Source organism: Alternaria burnsii (assembly GCF_013036055.1).
Source record: "Alternaria burnsii strain CBS107.38 chromosome Unknown 750, whole genome shotgun sequence".
Lineage (NCBI taxonomy): Eukaryota > Fungi > Ascomycota > Dothideomycetes > Pleosporales > Pleosporaceae > Alternaria > Alternaria burnsii.
In genome coordinates this window covers 810,314-828,882 of record NW_024066108.1, presented here as the reverse complement: position 1 = coordinate 828,882, position 18,569 = coordinate 810,314, and the positions used below count along the sequence as shown (strand labels likewise).

Below are 18,569 nucleotides of genomic sequence, written 5' to 3'. Positions count from 1 at the left end.
CCCCGGACCCCGTGGAAAGGATGCCTTCGGCTCCTTCATTGCTAAACGCCACTTCGACGCAACGCAAAACACGAAGCGATACAGCACTGCCTCCTCCTGGGCAATTTGAGTTCTCTCGCGATGCAGCGCTACTCATATGCCTTTCCGCAACGGGCAGCTACTTTCGCATCTCAGAGCGTACGAAGAACGCGTCTGACTCTCAAGTCGCTCAGCGGCACCAGCGGAACGACCTGAACCAAGGCGCCATTTACTTGGCACATCGCCACAGAAGCTAGAAACCGTGAACCGCGCTTCCATCATGCCACCTGCAGGTACCTTCAAAGTTAAAATCGCGTACGCTGCAAGCGAGCCGGTCAATGCAGAAAAGATCAAACCGACGTGTTCTACGTGACACCGGGAACCGAGTATCGTTTTGCGGGTGCGGGTCGGAGAAGCGCATGAAGCCTCCAGCCATGTGCCTCATTCTTGGTCGATCCGGAAAACTCCCCATCCTCCTTGTAGGGTCTAGAGCGGCATCGACCATGTTATCGAAATCACTTGGGCCTCATGTAAAGTACGCAATATCCAAATGCGAGAAGGGCCTGTTATACTCACTTGCTGGTCATCCATGGCGATAATGTCCAGGAAATACAGTCCAGATCATACGATGCTTGATTTCTAAAGCCAAGGTTTTTTCTCAGGGAAATAAGAACTCGACTAGGACATGGCGGCCACGGCAAGCAGATGATGATACAGGAGCGAATCGCAAGCTCGATGTGAGTTGGGGATTAGCTGGAACGGACCGATGTTCGATTACGATTCAAGCTAGTGTGGCTGGCATGGCATTCACACCCACCAATAGGGGTATTCACGTAGGCGAACATGATGTGTCGCCAAGAAAAGGAGGGTCTCATGAGATGTCTTCCGCTGTCCCCGAGCGAAACAGAATGATCTTGTGAGGGATTTCCTGGCTCTGTCCGCACGTACCAGGATCGGTATGTCCTTGGTGCCCCTGCAGATGCGGCTCAGATACGATACGGCTGATATCGAGGGAGGGAGGGAACATGGGAAGGTTCAGACTACCCACCCACATCCATGGCGGAACCCCGGTTACACCGAGCCTGGCTGAACAAGTGTTGTGGAGGTGATCCCCAGATCCGCTTTGAACTCCACTCTTCGCTTCGTTAACACTGCTTTTCCCTCCCTTCGAACACCCACCTGCCCTGCAATGGCCGTCAACGTCGTCGTATCGAAGACCATTGCGGCGGTGTTTCTCAGCATAGCACTTTACAACTTTCTCGAACTTAATGTCTACATTTTTACCTTGTTCAAGAGACGGAGCGGGCTCTACTTTTGGAGCTTTACCATCTCAACATGGGGTATCGTCTTCAACGCCACCGGATACACGCTCATGCACCTGGCAGAGATCCCGGAAAAGAACATTTACGCCACATTCATCCTCATAGGATGGTGCGCCATGATCACTGGACAATCGGTTGTGCTTTACTCGCGATTGCACATCGTGATGCATAACAGGAAGAAACTCAGAGCCGTTCTGATCATGATTATAACCAACGCTGTGTGGCTTCACATACCCATCATTGTTCTGGTCTACGGCGCCAACTCAAGCAACCCGGACCCATTCGTCAAGCCTTATGCGATCTACGAAAAGATCCAGCTCAGTGTCTTCATCGCCCAGGAACTCATCATCTCCGGCCTATACGTTTTCGAAACCACAAAACTCCTCCGCATGGAGCGTACAATCGGCAACTTTGGCACGAAAAGCCTACTTCACCATCTCATGTTCGTCAACTTCCTAGTCATCCTCCTTGACTTCAGCATCCTGGGCCTCGAGTTTGCAGATATGTTTGAGATCCAGACCTCGTGGAAGCCACTCGTATACAGCATCAAGCTCAAACTCGAATTCAGCATTCTCAACCGCCTCGTCCAGTTGACCAGGAACGCCAGGAGTGGGTGTGCCAGCTCATATAGTAACGGCGCCATTCAATCCCAAGGCGTGGCGCTAGGCACGATGAAGGGAACAAAGAAGGGAACGAGCCATCAACGCTCCGTTCTAGCCACCGCCACAGATCATCAAGAGCAATGGGAGGTGCACGTTAGTAGAGGAAAAGCAAACAATGAGGCGTTCCCATCGAGCGTTATAAAAACAACAGAATTCACGGTCCAGAGCCATGCGCGCGAAGACAGCGAAGACAAAATTAGCGTGGCAGGGAGTAAAGAAGAGATTCTGGCCCACTCGGCACCTCATGATACCCAGGGGACTAGTACCTCTTCTGTGTCATCAGACCACCAGTATGGAAGATATAACGACCAGCCATGGCAATAATCACCAGACCGTGTGTACACTTTGCCACACGGTTGCTACGAATTTCTTTGATACCAATAGAGTTTACTTTGTTTTCATTTATGAATTATGAATGGACTAATGAATATGCACCTGGTTCGTGATCAGTACCTCGCCTGGCCGGGTTTCATATATGCCAAGGTCCAAGTGTTACCTATAAACTCTTGATCCTGTCGGAGACCGGTTACTATGACATTCCACCTTCCTAGTACGGAATTGTCCCGACTTCAAGCACCGTGATGTCTTGCACAAACGCTTTGAACTTTTTGACTTGTTATGTCTGAGGGGCTAGGTGGGCCAGACTATTCTTCAGCCGTGTCAAATTTGTCTGTATCGGAGCCGTCAACGCCAAAATCTTCGAAGCCAGAATCGTTGCGCTCCTGTTCAAGTACAGTGAAGTCTTCAGCGTTGGGGTGGGGCGACGCTAGCGCTAACTTACCTGGCTCTGTGGACATGACCAAGGTGATTGAGCGAAGGAGGCTAGCCTGGGTATGGTACGTTTCGTCCCAGAGAGATGCTGTCGATTGGGTCGGTGAAGCCTCAACAGTTGATATGTGGTTCCTGAGCAAAGGCTCGATATCCTTACCAAAGCCAGCATCCATGAAATCTGGGACCAAATCAGAGCCCGGTGGCATATTTTGTGTCGATGGCAAGCCTAGTGCTGGAGCTGCAAGGTCAAAGCCAGCAAAATGTTTCTCGCTTTGAGCGTGGCAACCGTCGTCTCAACAGTTATGCCAGATCCAAATGGATATGAATTGAGCCCAACAAAGCAGTCTTCTGTAACAACGGTCCGTAGTGCAGATGTTTACGAGGATCAAGCGGGTATAGTGAGCAGGACAAGAGGACTTGTCTGTGCTTCGCTGTAACCAGGCGGCGAACTCCTTAATAGCAATATCCGGCTTCCCACGGTATTGGCCGCAAAATTGGGCAAGTTCAACAGTAGGGATACGGGGTCTGCTAGGATGTTAAGCCTGGAAAGCTTGAGCGAAACGACCGATGGCGCCTGACGTGTATCGTTCGCAACCGTCGTTGTCGAAGAGGCGCTTGAAGGTCATGATGGAGCTGGCTTTGCTTGCGTACGAGATTTCGAACCTGCGCTCACCACGAATCTAGCTTCTCAGGATGATTTATCCTCATGATGGTCGTTTAACCTTCTGTGGCACTTATACCGTCAATAAAATTATGTAGATCCGAAAGCGTCACACGCCTCTTTGGGGAACCAGTGTTCTTCTCGTCTTTATTGGCCTCGACTTCGTCACCCTCACTCAAACAATCAAGATTAGGCAAGTTGATAGCTTCGACTTGATCCAGAACCTTGTAATCTACAGTAGCTTGCATCTTCAGTATTTTCGTCACAGAGCCCCTAATGCAAACACTTGCGCAGAATTTGTGAACGTAGCACATTCTGATGATTCCTTTAGTACAGGCTGTAGTTTTGACTTCTGTGCACTGCAATCGCTAACACCAATACCGATACAGTCAATGTCCTCAATGCCAATGCAGCTCCGGAAGGGGGCCCTGCCAAAAACTGGACTTAGGTCGTTATCAGCTGTACCTTGTAAATTTATCAGTTAGAAGAGCACATTTATATGGGAAGCAATGCCGGCTAAGAGTGACAATCCTTTAGTACCGGGTGGACTGGCGAAAAGGTGACTATAGCGATAAGGTCGACTGCTAGTTTGGTATCAAGTCTGGGAGTCTTTGTGAAAGAAAAAAGCCAGATATCGTTGGTGATATCCTGCATCACTCTTGGGTCGAGGTCGATGGTGGAACGAGGGCGTTTTCATCGCTGAAATTGCCTATCCTTTCCGGCATCAGCGCGTATTTCGACTACAGTTAGCTTTGTGTTTTCCGCAACACGCTTCTGGAGGTATTCGAACAATGTCGTGGTCGGCTCTCGGCTACGCACTAAGCATCGGACAGCAATGCATGTCAAGGGATCGGGAACGCGTACGAAGAATTCGCTGTTATCCACGAGTTCAGTCTTCTCCATTCCCTTTTCCTTATCTGCACCCTCGTAGTACGGTCGGCTACCTATGAGGCTCCATAAGCGGCTGAGATAGACACTGTACTCCCTCGAGACCAGAGACGCTGGAAGAACATCGGGGACATTGCAAATAAAAGCTCCATTTCCAGAAACCGACGAGCATCTGAGTTTATAGAAGCGAATAGTGCATTTGCGTCGACGCGTTGGAATAACAAGACCAAACCTTGGAAGTGTTGCAGCAGAACTGACTAAGCGAATAGTTGCCCCCCGCCGGCTGAACCACAGCCGAACTATCACGTCTCAGACACCACGCGTCTCGGAACGTGATACTCAAGCCTCACAAGGCTCATTTCGTCCAATATCGCATGAAAGCCAGCTCTCGCCCTCTACCAAGCATCATGCAAGGCCTCTGGGCACGCGATACCTGTACCGGCTATCGCGGGCTGCGAATCGTCGCTGTGATTGCGCTTCCTTGATTTACTGCTAACGACATTTCCCGCTTCAGGCCGTCCTTTACGCTTCTTTCCTTCTGTCGTTACTGCTGGTCAGCATGCATTGTTGTTGAGCAATGATTTTCTCAACTTTTTTTCCGTTGCTTTCTCTCTTTTCGTCATGTCTAATGCACAATGTCATCAATGCACAGATGCTGGGAACGTGGTCGCCGGATCATGATCCACTCGAGAGACGACAGAATGGCAATAATAATCGTAATGGTCAGAATAACGGACCCGATACCAGCGCGTTCACTATCGTGAATGGAAGAATATTTACGCCAGGGTTAGGAATCATACTTGCGGTACGTCAGGCGTCGAAGGATGCGCGATACTCCCGCTGACAGAAAGATAAGCCCCAGCCCTTCACGCCCATGGGTGGCGACTTTCTTCACATTGCGCTCGACGTCTCAGGCGACGGCAAACTCGCCGTACCGCCACGCAACATCGCCGATCCGCTCACACAAGTCTTCAACTTCACGCTCTTCCTTACATCGACGGTTACGCAGAAAAACTTCACGATATCGAACCTGACAACGTCCACCCCACCTTTCGCAGACATACTAGATCAGGAAAGTGGCCAAACAGTCAAACACATCAACTTCGAATGGCCCGAGTGTTTAGTCGGGGATAACAATGAGGATGAGGGTTCAACCGCGAGGGGAGATTACAACATTAGCATACACCAGAATTACCGATTGAATGGTGTGGAACGATACACTATCTTCAACCTTCCTATCAGTGTTACGAACAGCATTCAGCGCTTTCCAGGTGCCTCGCAATTGACCACGAAACCCGCTCCCGGTCCACTCAGCGCAAACGGAGGCCGAATGCCCTGCGCGATGATCGAGAACCCGTTGGAGGACTTTCAGACGCAGGTTAACAGCGTCAACAATCCACCGGGGCAGCCTATGCAGGATATTCCGCTCGAAACAAGCGCAAGGAGTGACGGTGGCCAAGTTGGAGGAAATGGACCAGATGATGGATCGAGTGGGAGAGGAGGAAACGGCAACAACCAGAATGGACAGGGAGAGATTGCAGGACAAGGTGGTAACGCTGCACTGGGAGGAGCTGTGAAGATGACGGGAGAGTCATTTTCAATCCTGATGATTGGGATGTTGGGCGCGGTTGTAGTAATGTGCACGTCTGTTAGCTGGTAGTAACGACTGATTGCAGCCACCTTACTCTTATCCCTTGCTACGTTCTCGATCTAAACTGCGCTTCTTACTAAGCGGTAGGTTGTTGATTTCCATATAACCATAATTAGGTAGTCGCTAGTGCTTTGCAGCTGTAATGAGACCATGATAGTTCAATATATGAACCAAGTCTACGGCGATAACGTTCATCAGGTTGAAGCACGAAGACAAGGCGACCATGGTATCCGTATTCGAGACACGGACGCTCTGCATATACATTAGTTACGCGAGATGAAGATCTACGCATACACGGGAGATCACTGGTATGACGCTCGCACCACAAGCACTGAGCATTTAATTCACGATTTGGGGTCGATAACCGAGGTGTGAAGTCCATGACAAGTTTGATTGATTCTAGATGTCCGACATTGTGGTGAAACCTATTCAGCTCCTCCCATATATGCCTTGATGCCGTAACTCGTTATCGATCGTGTCGCGTGCCCCGGTGGCGATGCGCTTATTTGGCCTCGTCGAAGACGTAGGTCAGGTGGCACTTTCCGCAGTACTGGCGGTTGTGCATGGCGGCCATGAAGACACCTGCACCGCACTCGGGCTGGGGGCACTCGCGGCGAAGACGCTCGATCTTGCCATCGCCGTCAACCTTGTAGTACTTGAGGACAGCTAGCTTGGTCTTCTTGCGCTTGTGCTTGATCTTCTTGGGGGTGGTGTACACCTTCTTCTTGCGCTTCTTGGCCATACCACCACGAAGGCGGAGGACCAAGTGGAGGGTGGACTCCTTCTGGATGTTGTAGTCCGAAAGAGTGCGGCCATCCTCGAGCTGCTTTCCGGCGAAGATCAGACGCTGCTGGTCCGGGGGAATGCCCTCCTTGTCTGCTGGGTATTAGAGGCGAGACTTCTGGAGCGAAGTCAGGCTACGTACCCTGGATCTTGGACTTGACATTGTCAATGGTATCGGAGCTCTCGACCTCGAGAGTGATGGTCTTGCCCGTGACTGCGAACTTGTTAGCTGCTATGTCGTGTGCGACGATTGCGACGGCGATGGCGATGGCGATGGCAAATTGGGAGGCGACGGATGCGACGATGGCGGCGCATAGGCTGTGATGTTGGCGAACACTACTTACGGGTCTTGACGAAGATCTGCATCTTGAACGCTGAGCCTCTCTTCTGAGATGCTTTCCTCACGTAGATGCAAAGGGTGGGGAGGAAACGGAGTCGAAATCGTGAAGTAGCAAAAATGCGTGTGGGCGGGGCTTCGCGTTACTAAGCGGCCCGTGCTCTGCATAGATGCGCTAGCCGGGCTTGGCCTAGCTACAGCGTCAAGCGTGGGCGGCTTCGGGTAACCATGTCGTTGCGGCGGCAACGCCAGATAGAGCTCTATGTTTACCCGTCCCGGTAAGGTATTATACATCGTCATCTCCTCCTCCGCATTTATCCTCCACTTCACCAGCACTATTCATCCCTCGCATCCACATCTCTTTGTTCATCTCAAACATCCACTGCTGCTTTAGCGACTGCTACTAAACACATCTCCACCACCACTCATATACACTAGCACAGGCCTCGGCCACATACTTACTTGAGGCAGGCTACTGGGAGACTGCATCTGTACTGAGGATTTCATAAGGATACCAACCGCCCGGCGGAGCGCCGCTTGCTTTGCGTGAGGTAAGTTACTCGAGACTTCCATCTCAGCGCAGTCGAACCATCACATGACATTCAATGCTAACACCACATCAGTTTCGGAACCCATAGGACTATTCCCCATCCTCCCAAGAACCAACTCCGGACTCGACCTGCATACGAAATGCTGTCCAACAACATGCCAGCCGGCATCCAGCGCCAACGAATTCAGCACCGCCGACAACTGTCGACACCCACTGTTTTTGACGCACCCACAGTACGAGCACCACCTGCTAACCTACACCGACGACGACCAAACCGAAGCGGTATGAGCTTGGATCTACGCGGCCTCAGCCTAGAATCCATCCATGCTGCCCGACAAGCCACAAACCAGGAATACACACACCAACCAGGACCATTCGACACACCATCCTTCCAGCAGGAGGACAGTACGGTAAGTAATACTAACAATCTAGGACAAATACCACAGCAATCTATGCAAGTAGCGCATTCGCACAGACAGCCCCAGCCGGGCCCCCAGGAATCCTTTTTGGCATCCCCAGTACAGATCTCTCCCATCACACCGCGGACTCCACGAAGGACACTCCGCGCGCAGTCTCCCCAGCAGCCTCCTTCCTCCTCTTCTAAACCCCCTACTGAACAGCAACTAAAAGAGCTTCACGAGCACATACAGTCAGTGTATGGCTCATGTGGACAAGTCTTCATTAACATCCTCCCAACACCCACTGCGACACCACAAAAGCCTGCGCAGCTACCCAGTCATGAGGCTTTTAGCGCAACTCCTCAGCACCCAAGCTTCACTGCTATGGGTGACATCAACCTTGAGCCAACCTCAAGAGCCATGACTTTCGACTTTGACAACCCGGACGCCGATATGGGCTACGAGTCGTCATCCTACTACACATCCGATGCTTTGTCACCATCGCCAGTATCTTCACCACGACAGAGGGACGTACAATCCTTCTTGGAGAACATCGAAGAGCACCAAGAGATGATGTTCTCGCAGACACAGTCTATGCTGCCTACATCGCAAACTTCAATGTCAATTAGTGGTCTACCCATGATGGACTCATTCTCGCAGCCCCAGATCTTCAATGATCTTGAGGTTGACGCAAGCTATGAGTACACTGGTATTGCACCAGAAGAAGTAGCGCGCTACATCAGCGAGCAAGATGCCACAACCGGCAAGTGGACTTGCCTTTACGAAGGTTGCAGCAAAGTCTTCGGACGTCGTGAGAACATCCGATCCCACGTTCAAACTCATCTTGGTGATCGTCAATACAAGTGCAATGGATGCGGCAAGTGCTTTGTCCGACAGCATGACCTGAAGCGCCACGCAAAGATCCACTCAGGCAACAAGCCTTACAAGTGCCCCTGCGGCGCAGGCTTCGCTCGACAAGATGCCCTCACACGTCACCGTCAGCGTGGCATGTGTGTCGGTGGATTCCCTGATGCAGTCCGACGACAAGCCAAGCGTGGCCGCCCGAAGAAGAACCGCCCAGACATGGAGCAGCGCGTCGAGAAGGCCAGCAGAACAAGACGTGCGATAGTATCCGCACCACCGTCTTCGGCTGGCTCGCCATACTCAGAGGCTCGATCCTCATCACCGATTGAGGGATATGAGCCAGCTCAGCTTCTCTCCGATTCGCAAAGCTACGACTCCATGAATGCTTCAGTGGATCCCTTCAGGTCAGTCTCCCAGTCATGTTCCGTCTCACACAATGCTAACACATACTCCAGCTTCGAGACCTCATCAAGCCCTTTCGCTGAAGATGCACAATCGAGCTTTGCATCTGCTACCTACCCAAGTGACACCGCGTCCATGAACATCCTCCAACAGCTTTCTCAGCACTCGCACACACCTCCCATGTCGCCCGCTGACGTACGGCCTGCTTCTTCCGGGTCTGCCAACGGTTCCAGTGAGCCAGTCCAGTCTAGCCCTTTGAAAGTGTCTTCCTCTCCATCGCGATCATCGATCCAGTCAAATCAGTTTACAACACCACCAACATCGCCAATCGAGTCCAAGGACGCTCTTGATGAGCTGTTTGACACGATGCCCGACAGCTCGTACTCTCAGTTCGATCTTGAGATGAAGGCAATGGGTGACTTCACTTCACTGGACTCTTCCTCGTACGACCTCTTGGACTTCACTGTGTAAATCTTCTTACCCGACGTCACGACTCGACTGTGAGACTGTATGATAACTGTTATGGATTACGAACGTATAATGACTTGGCGTTCGCAAGATCTCTGGAAGATGTTTCAACGCATTGCTTTCGATTTTCGCTTTTTGAGCGGGCTTGGACAGGGTCTGAGATTATTCTTACGAGAGGACGATGTTTCGCTTCTGTTCTTTTGTTCATTGTAGGGGCCGCAAGACGTGGGATCACGCTCCTTTCGCAGGCAGGATTGTTTTTTTCAAAAGGCGTATACGGTCAGGTTATCTCACGACGTTTAACGTCAGAATGAGTGCAGCATGTCTGCTAGCGATGCGCCACCACGATAGATGAGCGCCTCTGTAGCAATGAGACAATGTTGGACGTCTTCTCAATTCAAAACACATCATGGTGAAATGTCATCATTCAAACTTGGTTCTTGCATGTGATTGGCGTATCAACGAGCGACCTGGCCAAAAGCAAAATGCGCTCATCCGGCGTCGTACGGGGGATGGTCGTCGCAGAAACGTGAAGCGCTAAGTCGTCCCAGCACTTTCTTTGACGTCACGACATCGCGCGTGGACGCGTTCGCGACGCGCCAGTCCCGATCCCTTTCACCCCAACCTTGTCAATTTCATACAGTTTCAGATCGATACCCTTAACTCGATTCAGATCAGATCTATCGTGCCTTCCAGCCACTTAGCACTCTTGCTGACGATGCTATTGCTCCACTATCTCGATCGTTCCTGCAGATCAGGACGACATCTATGATGTAGATGCATGGGCCAGATGAAGTCCCCTAAAGTGTGGCATGGCATTTACTCTGCGATTAGGTCGGCGATCTGCAATAGCGATGATGTCGGCGCATGGGTAGAATTGTAGGCGTGGGCTGTTGCATGGAAGGTATAGATGTAGTCTCCCGACATTCGCATTATAGACCATCTCTATCCATTCTTACGATACATCTGTTACTTACAATCTCGTTTTCCTTGAAGCAATGGCTCAAACCACTACTGCCAACAAAGCCTACACTCTACACTTTTCCTACGACGAGGACGATAGCTGCGCTCTAACTGCTCTCATCAACGATGTCCGCTTCCACGTCACTGTTGACCCCAAAACGCTCCAGAAATCCAGTGAGAAGCCTCTTTATTACAAATATCTCGAATTGGTCTCTGCACTCCGCGAAGCCGAGGAGCGCGAGGAGGAGCTAGCTGAAGAGCGAGAAGCGAAAGTGCATGATAAGAAGAACAACAAGAGTAAAGACCGAGAAGGCTCGGAGGGAAAGGACAGTGGGGTGGACGTCTCGGCCGACGACGATTATGTACCAGATGACGGTGAATACACACCAGAAAACATCGAAGAAGCAGGAGAAGACGCCGACCAAGACTCCGCCAGCGCAGGCGTCGAACTGCGAAACTGGATCCTCGCCTCCTTGTCCGACATCACGCAAACCTCTGCGCCGCCGAACCGCGAACCAGAAGAATCAACACTCTACGAATGGTACCACGGCCCAACCTATTTCTACACTTTGAAGATCACAAAGGGAGAGCTCTCCCCAACACTCCTAGAAACAACAACCGACCTAGAAGCCAAAATCGAAGACCTCGTACCTCGCATGAAAGTCCCAAAATACATGCAAGACTACAAACTTCCCTGGCACAATGCAAACGACCTAACCGTCCAATCTGAAGTCAGCATGCCTCCACCCGCCCATCCAGGTCAAGTTCTGCACAACGAGAGCAGCGAAACATATTTTTTCAAGCCCGTGGTATCCGACCAACCCGACTCCGTGAAGCGTGAAATACAGATCTTACGGAAAATGGAGAAACTGAATCTTGACATCAAGTTCCCCCGCCTGCGCGGCTTCGTTGCTCTGGGCAACAGCAAGACCGAGGTCATGGGCCTATTGCTAGAGAACATCGAGACACCGACGCCATTGACAAAGCTGCTCAAGTCTTCAGTAGATGAGGAGAAGCGGCGCGTTTGGAGCAAGAAGAGCGCAGAGTACATATCGCTGCTTCACGACAACGACATTATATGGGGTGATGCGAAAGCGGATAACTTCATGGTGGACGCCCACGACGAGCTTTGGATTATTGATTTTGGAGGCAGTTATACAGAGGGGTGGATAGATCCGGAGATCAGTGAGACGCTCGAGGGTGACGATATGGGACTGGAAAAGATTCAGCTTGCGCTCGAGGATCCAGATAAGAATACATTTGATCTGGGGCTGGTCGATGAGGAAGAAGATGAGGTGGAGGCGGAAGTGAGCGAGCAGATTAGTAATGTGAAGGAGACGGCCAGTACGCTGTTTGTTACTGAGAAGTCGGCTGGCGAGGAGGTCACGAGGACTGAGAAGAGGAAGAGAGCAATCGACGAGGTCGAGGGTGGGGATGGTGTGGACGCGACGAGATGTACTGATGAAGGGGAAGAAGAAGAGCACATGGAAAAGAAGAGGAAGACCGTACAGGAAGAGGAAGAATAGAGATACCCCTACATAGTATTTGCGCATTAATGTCATCACTTTGAACATTTCCTCTCATCCATATCCTGCTATTGCTCTAGGATTGTACACATGACCAACCGTATCCATCCTTTGTATTTTGCGCTGAGAGGGCGTTGACAAGTTGTTCAAAATGTATCATGGTTTGAGTTTAGAGTACTTTGTTGTTATTCGTCATGAGTGGAAAGCTACACACTTGCACGCTTGCACCTCGCTTTTCCCAAATATATTTATACACGATGTTGGTTTTGGAAAAGTATTCTTCGGAGACACTGTCCGCCACATGCTCTTACTTCCTGTTCGCTCTCTGCTCCTTGTCCGCCGAGGTTTGGCTGATGTCCAGACCAAGACCCTTGCTGTCAAGGTAGACCTTATTGCTGCTCTGTTGCAGGATCTGTGCGATATTCCTTGCGTTCTCAAACTCCCTGAGGTCGACATAACTCCTGCTCTTCTTGATGGCGTCACCAATCAGCTCGGCGGAGCGGGCCTCACCCTGGGCGCGAACGACGGTAGCTTGCTTCTCTTGACGGGCCTTGTCAACGACGAAAGCGGCACGCTGAGCCTCTTGCTGTGCGACTTGCTTGGCTTCTACGGCGGCGGTGAATTCGGGAGAGAAGGCGAGGTGCTAAACATGGTCAGAAGATGAGGGGTAAGAAGGGTGTATGGGTGAGGGCTTACTGTCAGGGAAACATCGTCCAACATGATGTTGAACCTCGCTGCTCTCCGGACCAGGTTGTCTCGTACCAACCTACTGACGTTCTCACGCTGTGTGATGAGCTGACTAGCATTGAATTGCGCCACCACGCTCTTGAGGACCTCGTTGACGATGGATGGCAGGACACGCTCATCGTAGTCGGTACCCAGTGTCCTGTAGATCTGTGGTAGAGATTCGACCCGCGGTCTTGAGAGTACACGACAGGTTATGTTGACCATCTGCAAGTCCTTGGTGCCGGTAAGGGAAGCGACGTTTCGTGGTTTGGCGCGCACATCGTAGGTGATGGGGGTCTCGAACCATGGAATTCGGAAGTGGGTTCCTTCGCTGTAGATTTCCTTCTGGACGCCGCCTACTCGGGTATACTTGATTGCTCGGTGGCCACCATCGACTGTGGTGAGTTAGTATCATTCGGGCTTACGGGTCGACAAAGCAAGGCTTACCGTTGAACAGGGCGTTGTTGGCCATCCATATTCCACCACCGATGAGTATCAGCCCTCCGATTCCTCCAAAGACACCCTTCGGTGGTCCGCCGCCGCCCGCGCCGCCGAATCGAGCGCTTCGTCGTGTGAGTTCATTCTGGATGCGCGACCAGGCTTCCTTTGGATCCGGTGCAGACATGTTGGCGGTGAAGGTGAGGGGCTGGCGTGGGGTGCGTGAGACGTCTAGGCGGCGACAATGGCGGATGAGAGCTCGGTGATGAGGTAGACGACGATGGAGAAAATGGTAGCCGGCGAATCACAATCCCCGACGCAGAGCAGCTGCCAAGCCAAACCTCCGCATTGCTGTTTCTCGCACAGTAGACCCTTTGACGACTCTATTCTCAGTTCTTTGTGCATCGCTTGAAACATTTCGCCGTCCCTGTATCCACAGGTCGACTATCTTCGTGGGCTTGACGTCTCATGTTAGACGGTGGCTCTTACAGTTGTCACAGTATGCCCGCGCATAGACCACCCAATCAATGTCATAGGTAGTCCCGTCTTAAGCACAGCTGTCCATAAGCTCCTCCATCTCTAATTAAGTTGCGTACCTGCCCATCTGGTGGTAGTTCTTCTCTTCTTGTGCATTGTCGTCGTTTCGTGATACCCGGTTGTTTCTTTCTATCTCGACTAATTGTATTACGCTTGTCGCGTCGAGCATTGCGACGCAGGTGAACTAGTGGTCAAGCACGAGGTGCGTTCGATCGATATCATGGACCTAACTTGGCAACCCCTAACAGGACTTTAGGTAGACACAAGACTACTTCTGCACATAGTCGAACCATCAATCGCTACCAGACTCGAACCTCATTGTCGACACGAGCAGCGCCTCGCGCCCCACCAACATGCACATCACATCGCAATCGCTGCGAACCATTGCCTGGTCCACCCTCGCTCTCTCCCCAGCATACGCCCAGTATGTCATAGACAACCTAAGCTTTGGCCAGAAAGCAGGTGTTTACATATCGCCCGATCTTCGCTCCGTTCCCCACTTTGTCATTCAGGGCGCAGACGACTATGTGCCACAGGTACTCTCCGACAGAGTTATCCTTACACCTCCTTACCCAGGAGGCAAGCGCGGTTCAATATGGGCCCAGGACCCGCTACACCACAAGGGTGATTGGACAGCTGAGTTGGACTTTAGGGCCACGGGTATGGAACGCGGAGGTGGTAATCTGCAGATGTGGTATGTGAGGGACTCACAAGCGCATGAGACGCCAGCGAGCGTATTCACCGCGCCCAAGTTCGATGGTCTAGTACTGCTCGTAGACCAGTACGAAGGGCACGGAGGCTCTGTCCGCGGTTTCTTGAATGATGGAACCAAGGATATTAGGTCTCACCCTGATCCAGACACGTTGGCCTTTGGTAAATGCGACTACGCATACAGGAACCGCGGAGAACTTACACCCATCAAACTGCATCACGCAGAGGGCTTCCTCGAGGTCATTGTAGACGGGCAGACATGCTTCAAGACCGATAAGGTATGCTTCCATCCTCCGGCCCCCAAGATACACGTTACTGACTATCTTTCTAGGTTGCACTCCCAGAAGGCTACTACTTCGGTGTAAGCGCCTCCTCCGCCGAGAACCCCGACTCTTTCGAAGTCCACAAGTTTATCGTGTCTACTACCAACTCATACGCGCGCGAAGAGCCCAACTTGAAGAAGAAGGACTATATCAACTCCCAGCAGAACCACCAGCAGCAGCAGGATCGTGCTGTCCAGCAAGGTCATGAGCAGCAGACACACAAGCAGAACCAAGCACAACAGAACTACGGCTCCTCCACTTCGCAGAACGATATCCCAAAGATGCTCGAAGACGTCCTGGCAGGCAGCATCCGCTCGCAGCAAGACCAATTTGCCGACCTCCACAACCGTATCCAGATCATCAACAGCCGCGTCTTCGAAATCGCTGACACGGTCGAGAGAATCCAAAAGCAGAACGACGAGCGCTGGAACGAGCTCATGCACCGCATCGTACCCATCGACGACCGCGGCGCTGCCACGATTCGCAACGTAGAAAAGGTCGAGCGAACAACCATGCAGATACTGCGAGACTTGGAGAACAAGGACTTCAAGGACATGATGAAACAGATCCATCTCGCGCTGGATAGGAACCACGGCAATGTCATGCAGAGCTTACCCGGCATGATGGGTGACGGTAAGTAAAAACCTCTGGGCTCCTATGATTTAAAAGAGGGATTAAGCTAACGCAACATCACAGTTGTCACAAAGAGTGGACCCAGCATGACTACATTCCTTTTCATTGCGGTCGCTGTTCAAATTATGATTGTGGGTGCTTATATTGTGTACAAGAAGAGGCGGGGTGGTGCTCCCAAGAAGTATTTGTAAATCATCTTTTCGGGTGGCTTGGTCTCATTTCAAGACATACATATGCAAGAGATGGAGGATTTGTGTTATACCATGCATGGGAAGTGGGCTGTCATTCACAGTATATTCATGCTTGTCGGGACGTGGGACATTTCAGGGTACACCGCTTGTTGCTAGCTTAGCTGGTATTGTGTAACATGGAGTTCACAGAGAAGAATTGCAGTCGTCTTTATTCAGCTTGTTTCGAATTGAAAATCTGTGGAATCATGAAGGATTTGTCGTAGCATACCCCCAATAGTAAAACGCCATCTATGCAGTGAAGAGAAAAGAGATGTCAAGCACTACGTGCTCTATGCAGTGTCCCATGTATATGTATGCACCATGCTTCCCATAGCGACAACGAGAAATCGAACAGACTACCCTTCAGCCATTCTTCTCAACCTAAGCGCCCGTTTTCCTTGGTTCAAGCAGCAGCTTGCCTTGCGGACCAGATTTCTCTTGGAATCCCTCTGCCCTCGTGAAGACACGCTGACCACGTAGCCAGGTCTCCCTTACAACACCCTTAAGCGTCTTGTTCTCGTATGGTGAGACCTTGTTACGGAACAGCATGGTGTTTGGCTCGACCAAGAACTCGGCTTCATCGTCAAAAACAACGATATCAGCATCAAAACCCACACCGATATCACCCTTGCTCTTCTCGAGTCCAACTTGCTTCGCCGTGTTTTTACAGCACCAGCGAACAATTTCCTCGACGCTGAAGTCAGGGTTACGCTTTGTGCCTTCGGTCCACAGAATGGGTAGGCCGAGCCCCACACTCGAGATGCCACCCCAGGCGCCGAAGAAGTCACCCTTCTCTTCCGGTCCTTCCATCTCGCCTTCGCTGCTCTCGCACGAATCACAGTCTTTCGCATGACCCTCTTTGCGAGGAGACGGCTTCTTTGGCGCGAGATGTGAGGGGAGGAGTTTGATCTCTGGAGTACAGGGAGAGTGGTCTGAGACGACTGTTTGAATGACGCCATCAGCTGTATCTTGGAGGAGTTCCTCCCATAGACCGTCTTGGTTCGATTGGGAACGAATGGGCGGGCAGCACTTATGTCTTGTGTCGCCTTCTTGAATACCTTCTGCCGCGAGGGCAAGGTAGTGGAAACAAGTCTCTGCTGTGATTTTAATGCCGTCGGCACGTGCTTTGCGTAGCATGGGGATGGCTTCAATGGCGGAGAGATGGACGATGTGGAGTTGGAGCTCAGGAGCGAGATGCGCTAATGAGAGAATTTCGGCTACGGCGCAGGTCTCAAAGGATGGGGGGCGGGACTGGAGGAATGTGTCGTATGAGGTTAGACGGCCTTTGGGGGCGAGAGGGGGGTTGGAACGTTGTATGTCGTCGCCTACGGAGTCGGAGATGGGTGGGATCATTTCGGCGTGGAACATTAGTGTTGTTGCTGAGTCTTTGAGTTCGAGGAGGGCCTTCTCGATGTCTACTGATGAAACGGCAGGAAACTCTTCGACCTAGACATGTGTCAGTGTCACGTGTTTTCGGGATGTTGAGATATATATACTTACACCACTGTCGCACAAGAAGCCCTTGAAGCCACGAACACCTTCTTTTACTAGAGCTCTCAGATCACCTGAGTTACCAGGGATAACACCGCCATAGAAGCCAACGTCGACCCAGCATTTTCCTTGTGATGCCTCGCATTTGATCTTGAGGTTCTCAACGGTAGTCGTGGGAGGGATAGCGTTCAGAGGCATGTCAATGACAGTTGTGACACCACCGAATGCTGCAGCACGGGTACCAGTCCAGAAGCCTTCCCACTCCGTTCGGCCAGGCTCGTTGAGGTGAACATGAGCATCAACAAGACCGGGTAGTAGGATATTTGGCGAGTAGTCGGTATACGATGTGCCTTCGGGGAAGTCTGTAGGGGGGAGTACTGAATGGAAGATGGAAGTGATCTTCCCTGTATGGTTTGATATAACGATGGTAGCTTCCGTCAATCGACCAGCAACGACTGCTCTCGAAGAAGCAAGAACTGTGATAGCTTGAACGGGTTGCTCGTGGGAAGCAGGTGGAGGTGTGGTTGCGTGTGGAGCCATGATGACAAGTTGTATATGATTTTGACTGCGAGAAGACGAGAAGAACGTAAATGACCAGGTAAAGCAGTGCTCAAGTGCTCAAGTCCGTGCTAACAGCAAGAGCTATATACAGTAACAAGCCCCGAACTCGGCAAACGCGGGGAAGAGGGCGTGGGCGTTTCCGGGTGAGCTGCAGATAAGCGTTGATAAGGCACGTTTGGTGTTGCGCCTAACAGCTGTCAAAGAGGAATGTGGTTCGGCTCTCGTAGAGAATAAGGGAAGCGGCAATTTCAAACACTGAAGACGTGTAACGGAAGAAACTATTTGGGTGACTGATTACCAAAAACGCCAAAACCTGGGGTACAGCCTCTTATCTACCCGTTGGTAGGGGCCAGGCCAAAGATACTCTCGGAGCATTGTAGCCAGAATCTGGGACTGGCTAACATGGCGTCAGGGGACTGTGGAGCATCGGCGAACCCTAAAATACACGTTGCTCGATTCTATCGAGTAACTAGTGTGGAGGTAGGCTATCGTGGCCGCCTTAGCCATGCATCTCGACCCTGTCTCCCGTTGGTCGATCTAGTGTAGATACGAGTCTGTTGGCCATGGTGCTACGTTCTACTCTCATGATCGGTAACACATTATCTCGTAAATCGCACGTAATGAAAACTGCTTTGTTCAGCCTTATATTCTTATG

The 18,569-nt window shown here is 51.3% G+C and overlaps 9 protein-coding genes across 9 annotated transcripts; 4 read left to right on the top strand and 5 right to left on the bottom strand.

The window, feature by feature from the left end:
* Window positions 1–1,207: 1,207 nt before the first annotated feature.
* On the top strand, window positions 1,208–5,982 carry GT037_001666 (uncharacterized protein; the record flags this gene model as incomplete). Its single annotated transcript, XM_038926713.1, has 2 exons — window positions 1,208–2,095; window positions 5,179–5,982. The coding sequence occupies 2 exons, from the start codon at window positions 1,208–1,210 to the stop codon at window positions 5,980–5,982; spliced, it is 1,692 nt and encodes a 563-aa protein (XP_038790005.1).
* Window positions 2,647–3,682, bottom strand: GT037_001667 (uncharacterized protein; the record flags this gene model as incomplete). Its single annotated transcript, XM_038926714.1, has 2 exons — window positions 2,647–3,011; window positions 3,508–3,682. The coding sequence occupies 2 exons, from the start codon at window positions 3,680–3,682 to the stop codon at window positions 2,647–2,649; spliced, it is 540 nt and encodes a 179-aa protein (XP_038790006.1).
* A 114-nt stretch (window positions 5,983–6,096) lies between the features above and the next one.
* On the bottom strand, window positions 6,097–6,312 carry GT037_001665 (uncharacterized protein; the record flags this gene model as incomplete). The annotated part of the gene is made up of 2 exons (XM_038926712.1): window positions 6,097–6,225; window positions 6,280–6,312. The coding sequence occupies 2 exons, from the start codon at window positions 6,310–6,312 to the stop codon at window positions 6,097–6,099; spliced, it is 162 nt and encodes a 53-aa protein (XP_038790004.1).
* A 163-nt stretch (window positions 6,313–6,475) lies between these two features.
* Window positions 6,476–7,122, bottom strand: GT037_001664 (ubiquitin-domain-containing protein; the record flags this gene model as incomplete). The annotated part of the gene is made up of 3 exons (XM_038926711.1): window positions 6,476–6,849; window positions 6,899–6,970; window positions 7,101–7,122. The coding sequence occupies 3 exons, from the start codon at window positions 7,120–7,122 to the stop codon at window positions 6,476–6,478; spliced, it is 468 nt and encodes a 155-aa protein (XP_038790003.1).
* Window positions 7,123–7,321: 199 nt separating this feature from the next.
* On the top strand, window positions 7,322–9,778 carry GT037_001663 (bte binding protein 4; the record flags this gene model as incomplete). Its single annotated transcript, XM_038926710.1, has 4 exons — window positions 7,322–7,371; window positions 7,717–8,053; window positions 8,129–9,309; window positions 9,361–9,778. The coding sequence occupies 4 exons, from the start codon at window positions 7,322–7,324 to the stop codon at window positions 9,776–9,778; spliced, it is 1,986 nt and encodes a 661-aa protein (XP_038790002.1).
* A 995-nt stretch (window positions 9,779–10,773) lies between these two features.
* Window positions 10,774–12,264, top strand: GT037_001662 (uncharacterized protein; the record flags this gene model as incomplete). Its single annotated transcript, XM_038926709.1, has 1 exon — window positions 10,774–12,264. The coding sequence occupies one exon, from the start codon at window positions 10,774–10,776 to the stop codon at window positions 12,262–12,264; it is 1,491 nt and encodes a 496-aa protein (XP_038790001.1).
* A 307-nt stretch (window positions 12,265–12,571) lies between these two features.
* On the bottom strand, window positions 12,572–13,615 carry GT037_001661 (prohibitin protein; the record flags this gene model as incomplete). Its single annotated transcript, XM_038926708.1, has 3 exons — window positions 12,572–12,907; window positions 12,961–13,385; window positions 13,438–13,615. The coding sequence occupies 3 exons, from the start codon at window positions 13,613–13,615 to the stop codon at window positions 12,572–12,574; spliced, it is 939 nt and encodes a 312-aa protein (XP_038790000.1).
* A 703-nt stretch (window positions 13,616–14,318) lies between these two features.
* Window positions 14,319–15,823, top strand: GT037_001660 (concanavalin a-like lectin glucanase; the record flags this gene model as incomplete). The annotated part of the gene is made up of 3 exons (XM_038926707.1): window positions 14,319–14,954; window positions 15,008–15,632; window positions 15,696–15,823. 3 exons carry the CDS (start codon window positions 14,319–14,321, stop codon window positions 15,821–15,823), a joined length of 1,389 nt encoding a protein of 462 aa, XP_038789999.1.
* A 420-nt stretch (window positions 15,824–16,243) lies between these two features.
* Window positions 16,244–17,893, bottom strand: GT037_001659 (mitochondrial precursor; the record flags this gene model as incomplete). Its single annotated transcript, XM_038926706.1, has 2 exons — window positions 16,244–17,308; window positions 17,363–17,893. The coding sequence occupies 2 exons, from the start codon at window positions 17,891–17,893 to the stop codon at window positions 16,244–16,246; spliced, it is 1,596 nt and encodes a 531-aa protein (XP_038789998.1).
* Window positions 17,894–18,569: the final 676 nt, after the last annotated feature.